At 39.7% G+C, this 20,427-nt stretch overlaps 4 protein-coding genes across 5 annotated transcripts; 2 read left to right on the forward strand and 2 right to left on the reverse strand.

Moving 5' to 3' along the window:
- Positions 1-144: 144 nt before the first annotated feature.
- On the reverse strand, positions 145-3,887 carry LOC148343783 (uncharacterized). Of its 2 annotated transcripts, XM_088288378.1 has the most exons (3): positions 3,757-3,887; positions 3,585-3,670; positions 145-2,370 (listed from the first exon to the last, which is right to left on the reverse strand). In XM_088288378.1, exons 1-3 carry the CDS (start codon positions 3,864-3,866, stop codon positions 461-463), a joined length of 2,106 nt encoding a protein of 701 aa, XP_088144504.1. In that variant the 5' UTR covers positions 3,867-3,887; the 3' UTR covers positions 145-460. The 2 variants fall into 2 exon arrangements, with proteins under 2 accessions (XP_088144504.1, XP_088144511.1); XM_088288385.1 differs by lacking the exon at positions 3,757-3,887 and having other exon boundaries at positions 3,585-3,750.
- A 242-nt stretch (positions 3,888-4,129) lies between these two features.
- LOC148343784 (uncharacterized) lies at positions 4,130-7,398 on the reverse strand. The gene is made up of 3 exons (XM_088288705.1): positions 7,385-7,398; positions 7,221-7,306; positions 4,130-6,645 (listed from the first exon to the last, which is right to left on the reverse strand). Exons 2-3 carry the CDS (start codon positions 7,300-7,302, stop codon positions 5,225-5,227), a joined length of 1,503 nt encoding a protein of 500 aa, XP_088144831.1. The 5' UTR covers positions 7,303-7,306; positions 7,385-7,398; the 3' UTR covers positions 4,130-5,224.
- A 6,952-nt stretch (positions 7,399-14,350) lies between these two features.
- LOC148343785 (uncharacterized) lies at positions 14,351-17,718 on the forward strand. Its single transcript, XM_088288729.1, has 2 exons — positions 14,351-14,586; positions 15,670-17,718. The coding sequence occupies exons 1-2, from the start codon at positions 14,409-14,411 to the stop codon at positions 16,983-16,985; spliced, it is 1,494 nt and encodes a 497-aa protein (XP_088144855.1). The 5' UTR covers positions 14,351-14,408; the 3' UTR covers positions 16,986-17,718.
- A 123-nt stretch (positions 17,719-17,841) lies between these two features.
- On the forward strand, positions 17,842-19,723 carry LOC148343786 (uncharacterized). Its single transcript, XM_088289328.1, has 2 exons — positions 17,842-18,145; positions 18,544-19,723. The coding sequence occupies exons 1-2, from the start codon at positions 17,989-17,991 to the stop codon at positions 19,290-19,292; spliced, it is 906 nt and encodes a 301-aa protein (XP_088145454.1). The 5' UTR covers positions 17,842-17,988; the 3' UTR covers positions 19,293-19,723.
- The last annotated feature ends 704 nt before the right edge of the window (positions 19,724-20,427 follow it).

The raw sequence follows: 20,427 nt of genomic DNA on the forward strand, positions 1-20,427 counted from the left end.
TGTTGAACATTAACTTTAATACAAAAATTAATTGCACATAATAGTCAAATGAATAATGTACTTTAAAAAAACTAGAAAACGATTAAATGCTGATGTCCTGTACTAAAATGAAACACAATTCTACTTAAAAAAAAGAATCTTTATTTTAAAAATGTAAAAAAAAAAAGTATAGTGCTGTATTTAAAAAAAAAAGCTTAAACGGGCGAGCATTGCTTAAAAATTAATTCTTAATATTTTCAGAAAATTGAGATTTACATTAGGTTCATTGATTTTTTTTAAATGTACCACGAGAGGGAAACAGTGTACCACACTTGGAAAATAACTGCACTACACAACTAAATTGGACATTTACTGATCAATGGAATAACATTCAGTAAAGACAAAGTTTTGCATACGCCATCACTCAGGATTACCATTTTCTACATTCATCTTTGTTTGTTTTGTGTCCACAAGTGTGCAGTCAAACTGGCCTTGAGAGCTCAACTTCCACTGAGCTTTTTTGTCCCGTGTGTGTTCTCATGTGTTTGACCATATTGGACTTATGAGAAAATGTTCTAGGACAAACTGAGCAACAAAAGGGTTTTTCTCCTGTGTGTGTTCTCATGTGTGATGCCAGGTGTGGCTTTTGAGAGAATGCTTTCCCACAAGTGGAACAACTAAATGGCTTTTCTCCAGTATGTGTCCTCATGTGTGACGTCAGACTGTGCTTCTGAATAAAAGATTGATCACACACAGAGCAACGGAAGGGTTTTTCTCCTGTGTGTATTCTCATGTGTGATGCCACGCATGATTTATGAGAGAACATCTTTGTGCACAATGAGCAATGAAAGGGTTTTTCGCCAGTGTGCGTTCTTGTGTGTAACATCAGACTGCGTTTTTGAATGAATGTTTGACTACAGAGTGAGCAGCTGTAGGGTTTTTCCCCTGTGTGTATTTTCACATGTGACACCATGTGTGACTTTTGAGAGAATGTTTTGTCACAGAATGAGCAACAAAAGGGTTTTTCTCCCGTGTGCGTTTTCATGTGTGGCACCAGTTGCCGTTTTTGAGAGAATGCTTTTGCACAAATTAAGCAACGAAAGGGTTTTTCACCGGTGTGTGTTCTCACGTGTGCGACCATGCTTCGCTTGAGAGTGAATCTTTTATCACAAATTGAGCATGTAAAAGGCTTTTCCCCTGTGTGCATTTTCATGTGCGTTGCCATGTGTGACGTTTGAGAGAATGTTTTATTGCACAATGAGCAACAAAAGGGTTTCTCTCCCGTGTGCGTTCTCATGTGTTTTGACATGTTGGACTTGTTCGAGAATGTTTTACCGCAAATGGGGCAACAGAAAGGTTTTTCTCCAGTGTGTGTTCTTGTGTGTGATAGCAGATTTTGCTTTTGGGTGAATGTCTTCGCACAAATGGAACAAGTGAAAGGGTTTTCTCCTGTGTGCGCGCTCATGTGTCGTCCCAGGTGTCGTTTTTGCGAGAACGCTTCTCCGCAAACGGAACAACAAAAAGGTTTTTCTCCAGTGTGCGTTCTCGTGTGCGCTGCCATGTTTCGCTTCAGGGTGAATCTTTTACCACAAACTGAGCAACCAAACGGCTTTTCTCCCGTGTGTATTTTCATGTGTGTAGCCATGTGTGATGTTTGTGAGAATTTCTTACAGCATATTGAGCAACTGTAGGGTTTTTCTCCCGTGTGTGTTCTCATGTGTTTAACCATGTTTGACTGATTCGAGAACGTTTTACCACAAACTGAGCAACAGAAAGGTTTTTCCCCTGTGTGGATTCTCATGTGCTGTACCACTTGTGTCTTGTGAGAAAAGGTTTTCACACACAAAGGGCAACGCAGGGGTTTTGCATTCATGTGCGTTTTCATGTGGCTAACCAGTGTTGATTTTTGAATTAAGGGTTCACCACAAATGGAGCGGGCCAAACTTTTTGGACACGTTTGTGAAGTTGCCTTCCCGTGGCGCTTTGACTGTTTGTCGTCACCTTCAAAGTTTGCGTCGCTCTCCATGTCGTCGCTCTCGGATAGCGGTGCCAAGAGCTCGTCTGGCGATGTCCCTCCACAGGGGTCTCCCTTTCGACTGGGATGACGACACTGCATCAGCTCAAGTGGCTCATCTTTGATCTTCACATAGAAGCCGGTCTGCGCCAGCTGGCTGATATGGAACTCCTTATCTTCCTCTTTAATTTGTGAGAGCTGTGGCTCCTCCCCTTTGTCTTGATCATGACTTGGCTTTGCATCCTTTTCATTCTCTTTAGAGTGTAGCGGCAGTGGATCCTCTTCATCCTCTTTAATGTGAAGGTTCTGTGGATCCTCACGCCGGAAAGCGGAACTCGGGGCCAGTACTTCCTGATGACCAATAAGCTGCTGGATGTCTGCAGGGCACAAGCAAGGCAATGAAATTACTCAAATTACTAACACACATTTATCGACACTGTCCGAAAAAGCCAGGCAAGGTCAATTCTTTTGTTTTTGTTGTGTACGGAAGACATGAAGGTTTCAGATATAAAGGTTGATATGAGACAAAAGTTGGGAAGTCCAGCTTTTAATTAATGCTATTTACATCTAGATGTGTTCAACAACTCAGGACAGAACACTTGAAGCCACTCACTTTTTTTTCCACTTTTCAAGTGAGCAAAAGTATTGCAACAGACGTTATTAAATGAACTTTTTACCATTTCATAATTGGTGGCATAACGCTTTCTTGCAATAACTGCATCAAACCTGCAATCCATTGGCTGTTGTATTCTTCATTTGGAATTAGGGATGCATCGATTGATCAACCGGGATTGGAATCCAGGCAGATTTCTTTAAATTTGGGGGATTCATGATCGGCCGATTCCTGAAAATGAAAACAATCTTGTCCACTGATCTCATCTCCCTCCGCAGAGGTCAGAAAAAGTCAGGCAGAGACTGCATTTTATCTCCCGAACAGGAGACTAAAGGGGGGAAAACAAACTTGAAGTGAAAGAGCCTGCAGTAAAGGCCTGCAAACGCATTTCAAATCAAGACTACAACATGCAATGGGTTGCGGGCTTGATGCAGTTATTGCACGTAAATGTTATTCTGCCAAAGGAAATGACATTCACTTCAAGTTAAATTTATTAATGTCCGCTCCAATACTTCAAACAAAAAGCGTTCTGTCCTGAGTAATCTAACACATCTAGAAATGATAAACATGACATTTTTGTCTCATACTCATCTTTTAATCTGAAACCCAAATGTCTTCAGTACACAATGGTCATTGTGAATCAGAGATTTAGCATCTGGCTGATTGGTGCAAGCTTCAATTTCACCATACCCATGACTGCAACAAGACGCCAGTAAACGATGAGACTGTATTGGTGCAACCAAACACCACACGGAAATTTAGCATTTTTTGGCTATGAACTAAGTACAACAACATCGTATAACAGCGGGTTGTTGATAGTGAGCCAAGTGATTAGTGACGTCACGGGTAAACTATCACTTAGTGTGTTGCTGTTATTTTTTTACTATCGATATTAATCAATTCACCGAGAAGCCCTTTAATTGAATTATTAATGTAAAAAATATTAAATGTAGAACACTAATGGACTTGTGGACATACCTTGGCAGGACAACCCGATGTGAATCTTGCTAGCAACTTCCATTTGTTTTTGTGGTCGCTCGTTCTCCTCGCGCGACGTCATTGCTCTGTTAAACAATCCATATGTTATTAGTCGTTCTCGTACCAACTATTTCAACTTTTTTATGCTTTTTCCCCCCTCATATGAGTTCACCTGGTCGCCGTTTTGAAGCAACGCCAACTTCCGGTTTTGTTTCTTCTTCGGTTATTTCCGCGGCAGCAATGTGTCCATGGGAATCTATGACCGCCTTCTTGTGGCGGCATTTAAGAGCGCCTCAAGCCAAAGTCAAACACGAAAGTATTTGGAAACGGCAAGATTTTATTTTTTTTTCTGGTTACCCACATGTTTTTTTTAAACCAAACAACTGAGAAGTAGTGAGTTGCAATACCAGTTACTTTAACAGGTAAACGTGACGTCACATGACCTTACGCAGGAAGACAATTCCGGTTACTTATTTTTATTTTGCGTTGATTTTTTTATGTCACTGTTGTGACTAAAATAAAGCACTTTGGCAGATAGTGAGCACTTCTTAAAAAGAGGCTTTATTATATGATTTCCACACACATTTGAACAACAAAACATACATATGTACAATATTAAATACAGTCGTCCAGTTTATATGTTGTATTAATGGTGGACAATAAATTTAAATGGTACATCTTGATCTAATTTTTGTATATGACAAAAACCTGGCATTTGAACAAGGGTGCGACAACTTTTTATGTCCCCTGTATCGTTTAATTCCAGACTTATCTTGTCCCTTCATGAAATGTCTTTGAAGCGAACCTGAACGTTGATTGTTTGTGCTCCTATGGTTTTATTTTCGTGCCATGTGACAAAACAAAGTGAGAGCTACGCGAATGTGGACAAGTCCGGTAATTTCATCACATTTCAGAAAGGGAAGCACTTCCTGGAAAATGCAGGAATATTCTGTTAATGGCTGGAGAAAAAAATATAATATAAAAAATACTTTGCTGGGGGCCATGAGGAACTGATAAAAAAAAAGAATATCAATTTAGGATTGAACAACTGCAGCAGCTAGGTCTTGGGTCGTGTATACTCGTGTGTGAGTGTCGCCCGTCACTGTCGAGGACAAAGAATGCATGGTGTTGAAATGCTGCCATCTCGCGGCTGTTTGTTGTCAACTCAAGATGAGAGTAGAAGAAGAAACAGCTGCAAAGAGGTTGAATTCACAATCATCTTTACAGCTAAGAAATGAACATATACATAAAAAATGGCACAACAAATATCCTAGTTCATGTATTGCAGGACGTTTGAACCCTTTTTACACATGCATTCAAGGAAAGTAGCAATTGGTGTCAAGGACGTATGTCAAAGTGGTGCATCTTGACTGTGAATTTTGTAAGATTTGCGGGAAGGTAATATTAGATTGGGTTATTTATTTTTATGAGTTATGGAGAATCTTGCAAGTAAGTAGTTTGCTGTTGAAAAAAAAACATTTATTTATTGCGGCAAAGTTGTGGTCTGAGTTTGAAATTTTCGTAAATAGTTTTGAATTGTGATATTCGAGAACATTTCCTTTTGTATTTCAGAAGAAACTTCAGTACAAACAATATGTGGTCTGCTTCGCAGTATGGCGGGGCACACGACTGTGAAACATTTATTCTCCGCTGTTGTGTGTCCGCATGTGTACAGTTAAACTGGTCCTATGAGCATAACTTTCGTCACACACTGGGCAACTAAACGGTTTTTCTCCTGTGTGTATTCTCATGTGCGTCGCTAGATTGTGTTTCAAAGAAAACGACTGACCACAAACAGAGCAACGGAAAGTTTTTTCTCCTGTGTGCGCTCGCATGTGTGCTACCATGCTTGCCTTTTGGGAGAAAGTTTTACCACACACTGAGCAACTGAATGGTTTTTCTCCAGTGTGGATTCGCAGGTGCGTCACCAGATTTTGTTTTAAAGAGAATGTTTGGCCACAAACTGTGCAACTAAAAGGCCTTTCGCCTTTGTGTGTTCTCATGTGTGACACCACATTTTGCTTTTGAGAGAACAATTTACCACAAACTGAGCAACTGTAAGGTTTTTCTCCCGTGTGTGTTCGCATGTGCGCGACCATGTTTGGCTTTTGAGAAAACGTTTTAGCACAAACGACACAACTAAAGGGTTTTTCCCCTGTGTGCGTTCTCATGTGTGCGACCATCAGTCGCTTTTGAGTGAATAATTTCCCGCAAATTGAGCAACAAAAGGGTTTTTCTCCGGTGTGCGTTTTCAAGTGTGTGACCATGTGAGAAGTTTGCAAGAATGTTTTAGCGCACAGCGAGCACTGATGGGGTTTCTTTCCCATGTGCGTCTGCATGTGTTTAACCATGTCTGACCTGAGAGTGATTGTTTCACCACAAATTGAGCAGCATAAAGATTTTTCTCCCACATGCGTTCTCATGTGAGATTCCAAGTTTGACTTCAGTGTGAATGTTTTGCCGCAAGACGAGCAATGTTTTTCGTCCACGTGTGCTCTCATGTGTTTGACCATGTTTGGCTTTTGAGTGAATAATTTCCCACAAATTGAACAACAAAAGGGCTTTTCTCCCGTGTGCATTCTCATGTGGCGAATCATTTGTTTTTTCACAAAACCTTGGCCACATACTGAGCAAGTAAGTTGTTTTTCACATGTTTGTGGCATATCCTTGCGGCCAAGAGTTGTCTGCTGTTCAAAACAGTTTGATGCTTTGTCATAACTTTGACAGTCCGCGTCACTCCTAGAAAGTTCTTCCACATCGTCGCTGTCTGACAACGGCGCTAGGAGGTCGCATGGAGGTGGTCCTCCGCAGCGCTCTCCATCTGGACTATCATGATGAAGGCGAGCCCGCTTGGGTGGTTCGCCTTCGTCGTCGTCACTTTTTATGGAGACGGCAGCCTTTGGCATCTTAATAACATCAAACTCCCTCTCTTCCTCTTTTAAAGGTGAGTCCTGTTGATCCTCCTCTTCTTTGATTTTGGGGGGCTGTGGATCCTCACGCTCCAAATTGGAGCTCCCCCCATGTGACCATTCATCTTTACGACCAATCGGCTGCTGGGTGTCTGCAGGGCACAACCAAGGCAAATGATAATTCATCATCATTAATAACAATCAGTATAAACGATAAAGGTATATAGCTGCAAAAAATAATAAAAAGAAAACAACAACGTAGACGTTTCATGTGTCTACAGTTGCTCTGTCTCCTGCCAGTTATCTGAGCTGGTAGGAAATGATTTGACCTATTTTCCATTTTTATTCAATGACATTGGACTTTTCTTTTTAATTTTATTCATTGTCTTTTTTATTACGTGATTAAGTTTCACTCCATGTAAAGCACTTCATATGAAGAAAATGGTGTTTTAAAGGGTGTGTAAAGTTGAGTTGAGTTTTATAGGTTGTCTGTTTCTGTGTTTAGCAAGCAGCCCAGCGATGGCAGCCTTTTGAAAACGGAATAAAGATTATGAGTTATTGAGGTTTGAAGCGAAAAAAGGGCACTGAAAACGTCTTTAAACGATACAATATCATACAACTTTATTTATATAGCGCATTTCACAACTGCTCCATGATCTGTATCGCAAATTTCGTGGAAATCAAAAACCCAAATCTACGATTTATTTAAATTTTTTTAGAAACATACCGAGACTTTGGCTGGACAACCCGATGAGATTATTAACACCCGCTTTTCTTCGTTGTCGCTCGTTCTCCTCATAGGACGCCATTACTCTGGGAAACGACCAGATTTGTTATGAATCGCTCGGTACTTTTTTTAAAAACATACAGAACAGTATTTTTCTTACTTACCAACTTCCGCCTTTTTTCTTCTTCTGTAGTAGATTAGCGGTAGCTGAGCGTTCGCGGCTGCCCCCTTGTGGCGGTAGTGGAGACGCTACACGAGATCAGCGACAAGAAAGATTACCGTACGTAGTCTTTTTTTGTTTAGCGATGACTGAACGTTTGATTGCAAGGTTAAGTTAAAAAAAAACTGAGACTCTTTCATTTGCAGTCCATTTAAAAAAACGGGTGATGCTTTTTCACATCTGAAAAAATGCTAATCTCAGGCCATTCCTCGCAATGGAAGATGCACAAATATAAATTGATGCTTTGTCATGTCATGTTTTTATGATGTTTGTAATATCTGTAGTTGATTGAAATCACTCTTTGTATAAACTTATTTTTATGTCACCAAACACCTTGAGACAAAACTACTTTGAACATTTTAATTGTCACAAATATTTTTTAAATTAACCATTCACAAATGTAAATTCAAAAGCACATGTACGTGAAATCATCTTTCTCACTAAAATGAACAGGTAACTGCTGTATACACAATATTAAAAGTACATAAGTAAAATAACATTGTTTATTATACCATACACAGACAGGGCTTTAAATTCCCCCAAATAATGTATTAGTTCATAACTTGAGCAATTTTTTTCAGCGATTAGATATGACTTGAATGAATGACACAGACTCAATCTGCAAATCAGCGTCTGCAATTTTGCATTTAGGCTCTTAGCTAGCTCATCAGTGCTCAAGACAACAAACCGAATGACAAAAGCAAAGAAGTTATCATCCTGTAGGTCAAGCTTAGCTAAACGTTGCTCTCTCAGCTATGTCTACTGTTTCATAACAGTCAATTTGGTATGCAAATCATATTGAAATATTTAACTAATAGGCGGCAAGTTAATTCAGCACAGCAGGGTTGTTTTATTTACCAACTGAAAATTTTAGCAGTGGAAATCGGCACATTTTTATAGACAAATTAATGTGACTACATTTTGCTGTTTTTTGTTTTTAAAGAAATATTGCCAGATGTTTTTTAACAGCATGGTTGTAGTTAGACTGACTGAAATTGTATCATCTTTTTTCTCTAAAAGGGTTACAATTTGTGATTTTTCACAATAGTTAGTTTTTATATAATTTTGAGTTTTGTAAAATTCAGTTTTAAAGTTTTTAAAGCAGGTTTGTTAGTTTTTATTTTTCAGAAATGCCTTGTTTTAGTTTTATTAATTTTTTTTTTTTAAATATGAGGAATATTCGCCGCATGTAAGATAAAAAAAATTTAACCAAGGGTTGTGTAATAAAGTTAAGTAACAACCTCAAGACCTTCCTTCTTCTGTAAGGATGTAGAGTAATACCGAAATAAATGCATTTAAAATGAATCCGAAAGCTCATCTACGTTAATTAACAAAGACCAAAACCAAGGTTATTTTTGCTCTAATTAGTTAGTTTTGTAAGCGTAAGTTGGATTTTCTGTTAGTTTTTCTTTTCTAAAAGCATTTATTAATTTTATTTCAGTAGTGAAAATGTTTTTTCAAATTTTATTTTTGTTATTTTTAGTTTTGGTCTACTAACGTTAGTTCAGATGTTAGGCTCCTGCTCTTGATTACTGTCAAACATTCATTCTTCCCTCCTTCTGTTGTGGGTTCACTTGCAGTCAAAATGGACTGATGATTACAACTTCCGCCACAATCAGAGCAACTAACAGGTTTTAATTCCCGCGTGGGTCCTCATGTGCGATTTCATATTTGACTTATCGGCAAATGCTTTATCACACAGGGAGCAATGGAAGGGTTTTACTCCTGTGTGTATCGTCATGTGTAATTCCATAGTTTGCTTGAGAGTGAATCTTTTCCCACAAATTGAGCAAGGAAAGGGTTTTTCTCCTGTGTGTATTCTCATGTGCGGGACCATGTTTCGCTTCAGAGTGAAGCGTTTACCGCAGACTGAGCAACAATAGGGTTTTTCTCCCGTGTGCGTTTTCATGTGTGTTTCCAGGTAGTCTTTTCGAGAGTATGTTTTACCGCAGGTAGAGCAATTAAACGGTTTCCCCCCCATGTGGATTCTCATGTGTGGCGCCAGGTTTTTTTTCAAGGTGAATGTTTGACCACAAATTGAGCAACAAAAGGGTTTTTCCCTCGTGTGCACTCTCATGTGGGAATCCACGTGCTCCTTTAGAGCAAATGCTCTACCACAAGTCGAGCAACTAAATGGTTTTTCTCCTGTATGTGTTCTCATGTGTCGAATCATATTCGCCTTTTGAATAAATGTTTTAGCGCAAACCGAGCAACTAAAAGGGTTATCTCCTGTGTGAATCCTTGTGTGTGATTCCATTTGATCTTTTGTACAGAACGTTTTACTGCAAAATGGGCAACTGAAGGGTTTTTCTCCAGTGTGTGTTCTCATATGTCTATACAAATGTTGTTGAGCTAAACTTTTGCCACAAACTGAGCAGGGAACACGTTTTTTACATGTTTGTGAGGTTTCCTTGTGGTCAAGACTTGTCTCCTTTCCGGAGCTTTGTAACTGCTTGTCATCAGCTTGGCAGTCTGCGTCGCTCGTCAAAGGTTCTTCCAGGTCGTCGCTGTCCGACAGAGGCGCTAACAGGTGGTCGGGTGACGGCAATCCGCAATAGTCTCCACTCGTGCTGTGCTGATGATGCTGCGACCACTCGGGTGATTGGTGCACAGAGATGCCGGTTGGTGGCAACTTGCTGATGTGGACCACTTCCTCTTCTTCTTTAATGTGGGCGGTGTGCGGATCCGTCACTTCCTCTTTAACGTGAAAGGACTGTCGATCCACTTGCTCTTCTTTAACATGGCGGGGCCACGGATTCTCTTCTTCCTCTTTAATATGGAAGAGCTGTGGATCCTCTTGCTCCAAACTGCAGCTCCTTCCATGCGACTGAGGGAGAAGGTCTTCCTCATGAACAATCAGCTGCTGGATGTCTGCAGGACGCAAACAAGACCAAATTATTTTTTTATTCTTAAACAACAATACAAGATAATTCAGAGAGAAAATCAGAGAGAGGGAGAAAGAGAGAGAGAGAGAGAGAGAGAGGCTGAGAGAGAGAGAGAGAGAGAGAGAGAGAGTTTTTGAGTTTTTCATCATTTAAAAAAAAAGTCCTGATTTAGATTAATACTTAGGTAACGGAAATTATAAAGAGTTATTGTGGAAATTATTTCGTAAACAAAACTGTTGACAAAGAAAGTGAGCTATGTCTTATAATTAAGATTCTTCAGTGCACATCTTGGTGTGTTGTCAGTGAGCTTTATGATGTGAACGTTGTTTTATATGACCTAGAATGACTTTCAGTTTGCAGCGGTGCATTATCAAGAGTTAATATCTAAAGTCATAGTATTTTGGAAACTGTTCATAAAGTCAGGTTATGGTAGAGATAGAGTAGTTAAAAGAGAATGTATGAAAAAAATAGTGGCGACGAGATTAGCTGATGGTAAACAGACGATTGGACAGACCTTGGCTGGACAAGATAACATTCTCGCTATCACATTCCAATTGTTTTCTTTGTGGTTCCTTCTCCTCATGCAACGCCATTGTCCCATTCAACAGTCAGATCATGTCAGTAGCCGCACCCGTACCAACTAGTTAGCACTTTTGGATGAATTTTCCGCTCGATTTCACTCGATCGCCGTCAAGCTGTCTGGTTGTTGTCTTTAAGCCGGCGCACTTCCGCCCTTTCTTCTTCTACGGTCGTTTTGCGACAGCGGAGGGCCCGTAGTTACGAACAGCTGTCATCTTGAGGCGCTATGAAAGAATAGCCAGACTATTTGGGAAATTGCGTCTCTTTTTTTAAAGATATTCTCGTCACAATAATACAAATGTGATTTGGCATCGGGTATATATTAATAAAATATTAAACGTTCAAGTAACGTGGTTAACAAACAGCCAATTTTATTTACTCTTGAAAATATAACAACAAGTGAATAAGTACGAAGCCAAGTTTTAATTTCTGAAAGAAATTGGGATGATAAAGAATGAACGTTTGTTTTGGTCTCACTCCTCAGAATGTAGTTACACACAGACCCCCGGTAGGGGGCGGTAATGCACCTTAAACGCCAATAAACAAAAGGAAAAAACAAATGAAGGCTAGATTGCAGCTTTCGATACGACGACAAAAATGTTGAAATGGTTGATTGGGGAGCGACTCGTTACGGCCGAAATGTTCAGAGTTCTTGGAGAAAATTATCGCATCGTACGAAGAGCAATTTTGTCGAACGCGAAATGAGAGCGAGCGACCAGAAAGGGTAAGTGCGTAGCGCAGCACGCATCGCGCTAACTAATACGTCACTTCCGCTTATGCCACGGCATGCACATCTTCAGTGAAGTCCTACTTAGTCCGATTTGAATAAACCCCTCTCACATGACCATAATTTATGACACCACAGCTGGAGAAATAATATACAGAAGCATACTTACGCACTCCTGAGTGTTGGACGACCTAGCGTCTCTTGAAAGGTCCGTCTTGAAAATGGCCTCACAAACAATTGTATCTGCAATGAAATCCACACTTTTCCTTTTTTGTGTTAGGTCCTAAATGTTCATTTTGTGATATTGGCTTATATGTAATAATTCTGACTCTGTTATTTTTCCCACATAATTTCAACGGCATTTTTGTTGTTTGTGTCCTCCAGACTTCCAGCAGCAGACTGCTCATAAGGAACAACTTGATCTACAGTCAATCCCTGAGCAAGAGAAGGTTCGAGTTTCCCCTCACATTTAGGACAAAGAAGGGTCGGTTCATGTCAGCGAGTTGTTGTCGACTCGTGTCTTTATGGGGAGTAAAGACGACGAGTGCTCACAGCTTCGGCGTCGCAGTCCAAGAGGAGGCCAAGGTTAAGGCAAGTCACCAGACGACCTTTCCGCTCCTTGGCCAGACAGCGGCGGCAAAAAGACAAGAACTCTTGGCAACAAGGAAGCGTCACAAACCCGTGGAAAACTGTACACCTGCTCAGTTTGTGGTAAAAGTTTTTGTAAAACTTACATGCTTATTCATTGGAGAACACACACAGGAGAAAAACCCTACTGTTGCTCAGTTTGCAGTAAAATATGGGCAAACACATGAAATTGCACACGGGTCAAAAATGCCATCATTGCTCGACATGTGGTAAAGCTTTCCAGATTAAGACAAACCTGATCAAGCATGTGAAAATACACAAAGGGGAATACCCTTTTAGTTGCACAATTTGTGGTAAAGCATTCATTCAAAAGTCTAATATGCTTTGTCACATGAAAACGCACACAAGGAAAAAAACCCTTGAATTGCTCAATTTGTGGCGAGATGATAACTAAAAAGATAGCCATGGTGAAACACATGAGAATGCATCTGGAGAAAAAACGCTTGAGTTGCTCAGTTTGCGGAAGAGAGTTTGAGAATCTATCCGATAAGGTCAGACACATGACGGTACACACGGGAGAAAATACATTTCTTGCTAGTTCGGGCTAAGGAGTTTGCTAATCAGTCCGATACGGTCAGCGTATGGAGGCGAGGACCTGCCAATGTGAAGGAAACATTTTTTGACTGATACAAATACTGAATGTTCAAATGTACTTGAATGCGAAATGCTACAAAAGTAGCATTTTTCCCGGAATGCTACAAGGTACTGACTTGAGCATGTGCAAGTTTCTGGCCTACATTATACCAAGATGTTCAAATATTAAGTACCGTAAGTAAACATTGTTTATTCAGATTTTAATTTTTTGTCCAGGCCTGTTGATTGTTTTTGTTGATTTTTTTATTATTATTTTATTAATAATTCTATTGAGCCACAATTCAAAAGCTTTGTCTATTTTCCATTGGTTAATTGTTATTTATTCTTACTGTTGTCATATTCAGGTTACTTCTGTGACCACTCTGAGGTTTTCTTTAAGGAACAAAGTACCAATAATTTGGCCCAACTCTACCATTCTGTACTTTCTAATGTTCTAGAGAAAGCCTCTTTTAAAGTACAGTATTACACATATCTTTCATATATAATCTTTTTGTGCATGTCGTGCAAGGACCACCTATGTATTTTAGATATTTCAAGATAAAACGCTGTCCAAATTGGATACATGAGTAAAGAATAAAAAAAAGCCCTTGAACTTATTTGCCCGCTTGACACACTTCATTTAATCTTATTAAAGCGCATTTGTGTGACTTTTTCCTCTACCTTTTCTCCGCCGTCTACTGTAGACTCACCAAAATGCCTTCTGTTGCATTTGTTTGTCATAATTAGAACTATTTTTTAATGCTTTATTGCACCGTTTAAACACACAATATAACAGTGTCACAAATTCAGTTAGAAAATAAAACCATTACATATACATTGTGTTCTCATTATTAAATAAAATAGTCACGACCAAAGAATGACAATAAATGTAAAAAAAATTTAAATTCACAGTCAAACAGGAAAACTGTCTCTGCGTATATGCTACTAAGGTTTTTGAGGAAAAGGCATTAAAAATGTCAATATCTTGTTGCTTTTTGTTAATTATTTTTTTTTAGTTAAATATGGATTTGTCATGATTAGAACTACATATTTTGGCCTTTTGTTTGCTGCCGTTGCTTCCAATCCAAGATGGCCGATCAGTTGCGCATGCGCACTGCAGACCACTACAAACGTGGCGGCCATGTTGGGAGGGACAACGTTCCCTCCACAGATGTGGACATTAGTCCCAAGTCGTAACTTGCTCATTTCTCCACGAATTTTAATGGGGTTTTACTTTTTTTGTGTCAATGCTAAAACATGTTCTATCAATCCAGGACATTGAATAAAACTCAATTTTATAACCTATGAAATTTTCTCCCCTCTTTTTTTGTCGTGATTGTATAACGTTGTGTGCAGGCATATGCAACTCTGAATTTTCGGGTTTCTTGCGGTCCACACGTAAAACGCGCTGAGCCGCTGAGGGTTTTGCCCCTTCGAGCCTAGCGTCACCGTTTGCACGTCACGCAGTTAAAAGGGGCGTGGGGTATCCAACTGGCTATGAAACCGGAAGGTCCAACTCTTGTCTGTGTGCTCGTAGAGCTGTCGTCACCATCAAAATGTTGAAAGAGTTGGTACGGGAGCGCCTTATCGCGGCCGCGGACGAAATCTTCGGCCTGTTCGAAAGAACGATCGCTTCGTACGAGGAGCAACTTTGTCACGCGCGAGAGGAAAGCGAACGACACCGACGACAACTAGAAGCTGTTGACAAGACTCAAATTGCCATCGGCGTCGAAGGTGTGATCACAGTACTTCTGCCTCGTATATGAAACATTTAATTCTCAGAAATTATTTGTCACGTTTAAACGTGAAATTTACCACGTAATAACGTTACAAGTTTGGTTTCCGTATTCGGCACGACAACGAGTCTGAGCTGAGTATTTTCTTTGTCTTACGAGGTATGTAACTAGAAATACTTCGAAATAAAAACAGTGTTTAAAATGATTAACGATTTTAAGATGAAAACAAGACGCCAGGGCCGACCCTAGCCAATGTGGCACCCCTTCAATGACGATTTACATAACTTTACAAAAGAAATATGATGTTTAACATTCCCTTTAGTTCATAAGATAACGTCATACAATTTAAAATATCAAACTGTTCTGTTAAGGTCAAGAATATCATGACTTGATATTGTCACATCTCGTTTTATTTGACAAACCAAAATAATTGGAATGCGTATGCATGTCCATGCCTCTTTTTTAAATGTAGACTTTTCAGTCTATTATCATTTGTAGTAATATTTATTGGACCTTGCTTTAAATTGAATCTGTTTGATCTGTTCCTTGTGCAGGGTTAGTTGTCAAGTTATTCTAAATATGCGCAGCTTCCACAGAAGTACAATGCGTAGCCTTTGACGGTGACGTCAAATAGCGGACTGGGTGTGATTCATTCGTATTTGCGCTCTTCTGTCCAGCCAGCCATTATGTCCATAGAGGAGATGTGAAAAATTAGCAAAGTTGATTCAGTTCTTTGGGAAAAACTTAAATTTTCACAATTTGTCTGTTTTAGTCACTTCTCCTGTGCACTGATTCGCTATCTGACAGCCAATCACGTGATCATTTGTCCCGACAGCCCGACCCGATTCTACATGTTGAATCAGACAAAAACACCCCCCAGACGCATCAACAACGGCTCCGCCTTTCAGACGTTGCTCGCTACGCCAAACAGATGGCGTGTACCGACTTTCCGATGACCGATGTCGGATTGGTGTGTAGAGGCCTTAATGGGCAAGCCAGCCCTGAAAGTCGCCAGTGAATGGGCATTTCCTATTTGCCGCATGTGAATCTGAATTGTGTTTGGGTTTGTTGTGCCTTCCAGACATCCAGCAGCAGGCTGGTTGCCGGGACAAATGGTGCCGCTCCAGTTCGGAGCAAGAGACTCCTCAGCTGCCCCTCATTAAAGTAGAAGACGAGCCTCAGCTCCCCCACATTAAAAAGGAAGAAGAGGAGTTTGATGTCAGCAACTTGACACCGACTGGCATCTCTGTGGGGAGTGAAGACGTCGATGAGGAACAACCAGAATGTTCACAGCTTCATCATAGCAGTCCAAGTGGAGAGCGATGTGGTGGCCCGGTGCCGGATGAGCTCCTGGCGCCACTGTCAGACAGCGATGTCATAGAGAGCGACACAAACTGTGAAGGTGACTCTGAACAGCTGAAAAACTCTCAAGAAGAGACAACAGCTGGCAACAAGGAAACTTCCGAAAAATGTGGCAAGCGCGTTACTTGCTCTGTTTGTGGCGTAAGCTTTGCTAAACAATATTTGTTTAATCATATGGCTATACACACGGGAGAAAAACCCTATAACTGCCCAATTTGTTGTAAAGGGTTTGCTAAACAGTCCGATATGGTCAGACACAAAAGAACACATACCGGAGAAAAACCTTTTGCATGCTCGGTCTGTAGTCGAGCGTTCACTAGCAAACAGAGTATGGAAACACACATGAGACTACACACAGACGACAAATCCTACAATTGTTCAGTTTGTGGCGAAACATTTTCAATCAAGGCAGATATGTTTAAACACAGGAGAATACACACAGGGAAAAAAACGGTCAATTGCTCAGTTTGTGCAAGAGAGTTCAGAGACCGGTCGGATGTGGTTCGACACATGAGAACACACACGGGAGAAAAACCCTTTAGTTGCTCAGTTTGTCGTAAAGCCTTTGCTAAGCAGTCAGATAAGATTAGACACATGAGAACGCACACTGGTGAAAAACCCTTTCGCTGCCTGTTTTGCGGTAAAGCCTTCTCGAGCAAACAAAGTATGGAATCACACACGACAATACACACGGGTGAAAAAGCATATAGTTGCTTTGTTTGTGGGGAAAGGTTTACGAAAAAGTCCAATATGGTTAAACACACAAAAACACATGATGGAAAAAATCCTTTGAGTTGCTTAATTTGTGGCGAAAAGCTAACTAAAAAGTCAGATTTGGTTAAACACTTGAGAATACACGCAGGAAAAGAAGTCTTGAGTTGTTCCGTTTGTGGTAAAGAGTTTATTAAAAAGTCAGATAAGGTTCGACACATGAGAATACATGCGGGAGAAAAACCCTTTTCTTGCTCAGTTTGTGGTAAAGGCTTTGCTAATCATTCGTGTATGATTAGACACATGATAATACACAATAGATAGTTGTTTACTTGACGGTTGAACATCCTCGAAGAAACAAAATCCCACATGCGAAACCTTTTAAGTCATTCGTTTGTGGTTGAAGAGTTGATTTGAAATGTCAAATATTGTTTGACACATGAGAATCAGACTTTGGAACAATGAACTGATGCGAACCGAGAGCGCTTCGTTGAAGCGAGAGAATTTGTTCAAATCGGCCAGGAAATTTTCAAAGAATGAACCGTAGAGCGGCGTGAATAGACTATCACAACATTTGGCATCTGACTCCTGAGCTTCAACAGTTTTCATCTCTAAAACGATGTTAGGATTCGCAATCACCCCGCGTACTTAAAAGTGAATCCAAACAGCTTTTAGTCAAACCATTTGAATGAAATACAGACCAGTCAATTAACACTTCAGTTATTAAACAACAAATGGTTTTATTATTAGAATAAACTTTTGGAGGGTCCACGTTGTTATACTTCATCTACAAATGTCTTCTATTTAAAAAAATACAATGTTGCCATTGAACACAAAATGGTTTCTCATGGGACAAAATTTGGTTTTCAAAATCTGATGTTTGCTGGTTTGAAATCTTTTTTTTGGGGGGGGGTTATATTTCAATGGACTGTTATATTTTGGAGTCGACGTCAAGGAAGGACACAGATATGTAAACAAAAATTGTGTTAACTGTTGAATATGAAGTGAATATTTACTTAATTGCTAAATGTCGACTAGGCAGTGTGAATAAAATCTAACTGAAGTCCAATCATGGCCGAGCGAAATATACGTTGTCTACCCAAATGATGTTTTTGTATTTAATGAAACCGCTTCCATGTACACTTTTGACACACTAGAACAGTAGATGGCAGTATTTCACAATAGGCGCTCAATACCACGCCGATAAGTAAAAAGAAGAAGAAAATTGCGGAATTTAGCCATAGCAGGAAATTCCTAGCTTCAAGTGAACAAATCCTGGTGTCCAATTGTTTGTCCCTGTCGTCGTTGAACTGGACCCAAAGTGAAAATGTTGAAAGAGTTGGTACGGGAGCGACTCATTGCGGCTGCCGACGACATTTTCGGACTATTTGAAAGAACGATCGCGTCGTACGAGGAGCAACTTTGTCGACAACGACGACAACTGGAAGCTGTTTGCAAGACTCCGATTGTCATACGCACCGAAGGTCTCCTCACTAATCCTGGACTTATTATTCATAACATTTTATTCACCCAATAATTTATGTTAATTGTGTGTGTACACGTGTGTGTTCAAATCAGCCAATCACAGCAGTGCATTTTTCGTCACACAACAGGTGGCCGACTTTTATAGTCTCAAAAAAGTGTACATATAAAAATAGGGACACTTTTTAACCCCGCGTTTAAAATTGGCCCACTTCTCTCCTTGAGATCCTTTTCAAAGTTTTTGTGGCTAACTGTGCTAGCAGCTCTCAAATAAACAAAACCGTGTCTGTACTCAGACTGGCCACTAATAATACTCTTTAGTTTGAAATGTACGTATCACACCTGATGACATTTTGACCAGCGTCATCTAAATTGCGTTTGTGTTGTTTGTGTCCTGAAGACGTCCAGCAGCTGATTGTTGGCCAGGAAGATCATCCACCTCAGCCGCAGAGGTGGACCTCCACTTTGGAGCAGGAAAATCTTCAGCCACCCCTCGTTGAACAGCAAGAGAAGCATCTCTCGGGTTTCCATATTAAGAAGGAAGAGGAGGAGGTCAATGTCAGCCCGTTTCTACCGACTGGTGTCTCTATGGGGTGTGAGGACGACGTCGACGACAAACCACACGAGTGGTCACGGCTTCATTATCACAGTGCAAGTGGAGACCAGCGTGGAGGACCGCCAGCAGATGACCTCTTCGCTCTACCGTCACACAGTGACGACAGAGAGAGCGATGCAAACTCTGACGACAAACGGTTGAAAAGGTCACACAAGGACACAACTCATGGCAACAAGGATTCGTCACGAATGCGCTTTACATGTCCAATTTGCGGTAAAGGTTTTGCTCAAAAATTGTATAGACATATGCGAACACACACGGGAGAAAAGCCGTTTCGTTGCTCAACTTGCGGTAAAAAGTTCTCTCGAAAGCAACATTTGGAAATACACATGAGAATACACACAGGAGAAAAACCTTTTAGTTGCTCAGTTTGTCATAAGAAATTCACACATAAGACGACCATGGATTCGCATATGAGATTGCACACGGGAGAAAAACCTTTTCGTTGCACAGTTTGTGGTAAAACGTTCCGTCAAAAGCAAAGTATGCTGGGGCACATGAGGATACATAACTCCTTCCCTTGCTCTTTGTGACTAAACATTCACTGAAAAGTCATGCATGACATCTCACATGTGATGAAAATGCCTGTAGGTGTTCAGTGTGTGATAAAATGATCACTGAAAAGTTTTGTGTGGTAGGATGTGTGAACATAAACGCTGAGAATAAAACCTTTTGTACCTCAGTTTGTGGTCGAACGTTGTGACTGCGGGCATGTCTGAATGAAAACATTTTGCTCCAAGAAGTTTATTATGAGTAATCTCGGGTGATTCATGTAACTCATGAATAACTACCACATATAAAATGCAATTTCTGGATAAATTGTGTGTCAATGCTAGATAAAAAAAAACAAACACAAAAAACATGGAATTGTGGGCTATCGAATGAAAATGAATCATTTGGAATGATATTGGTGAAAAAAATATGCTGTAAAAAGTGTGACATGATATTAAATATTATAAAATGATATTCAAAGAAGGATAATTAATGACACGTAATGTGTAACGATATTGGTGAAAATGTGGCAGGATATAGTAAGATATGGAATGATGAGTGTGGTGAAAACGCTGCATTGTGTTGGTGAAAATTCTGGAATGATAACAAAATATACGGAGTAATGTGGAATGATATTGGTGAAAATGTAGATTGATATTGTATTGATTATTACGCTCAATTATTACAAAATCAGCAAAATTGTAAAAAATGATTAGTATATACAGCATATATTATATACATAAAACATTGTTAAAATAGTACTTATTTTACATTGTTTAATAAAGTGAGTATACTTAGAGTTCAAATTTGATTGTTCTATTAAAGTTGTCTATTTAAATATTACAACATTTCCATGGCAATTTATAAATGTATAGCAAATAAACTCCAATGTTTCTTTATACAAGAAACCATACTGGAATTTATAGATTCCCACCATTTTTTTTAAGATAAAATGAATTTGATTTGTCTTGATATATTTTCCATTTTATATATATTTTTTGTTGTGCACTCCAACCAAGAAAATCGTTTGAATAATCGTGATTTTAAATATTCCTAAAATAATCGTGATTAATGTGTTTTTCATAATCGAGCAACACGAACCGAATGCTATTGGAATATAAAGAATGATGTGGAATAGTAATGGTGGTGGTAATATGGAATTAACGATAGATGTGG

This window comes from Idiotropiscis lumnitzeri, chromosome 1, assembly GCF_059441095.1.
Source record: "Idiotropiscis lumnitzeri isolate Australia: NSW breed Sydney's pygmy pipehorse chromosome 1, RoL_Ilum_1.0, whole genome shotgun sequence".
Taxonomy (NCBI): domain Eukaryota; kingdom Metazoa; phylum Chordata; class Actinopteri; order Syngnathiformes; family Syngnathidae; genus Idiotropiscis; species Idiotropiscis lumnitzeri.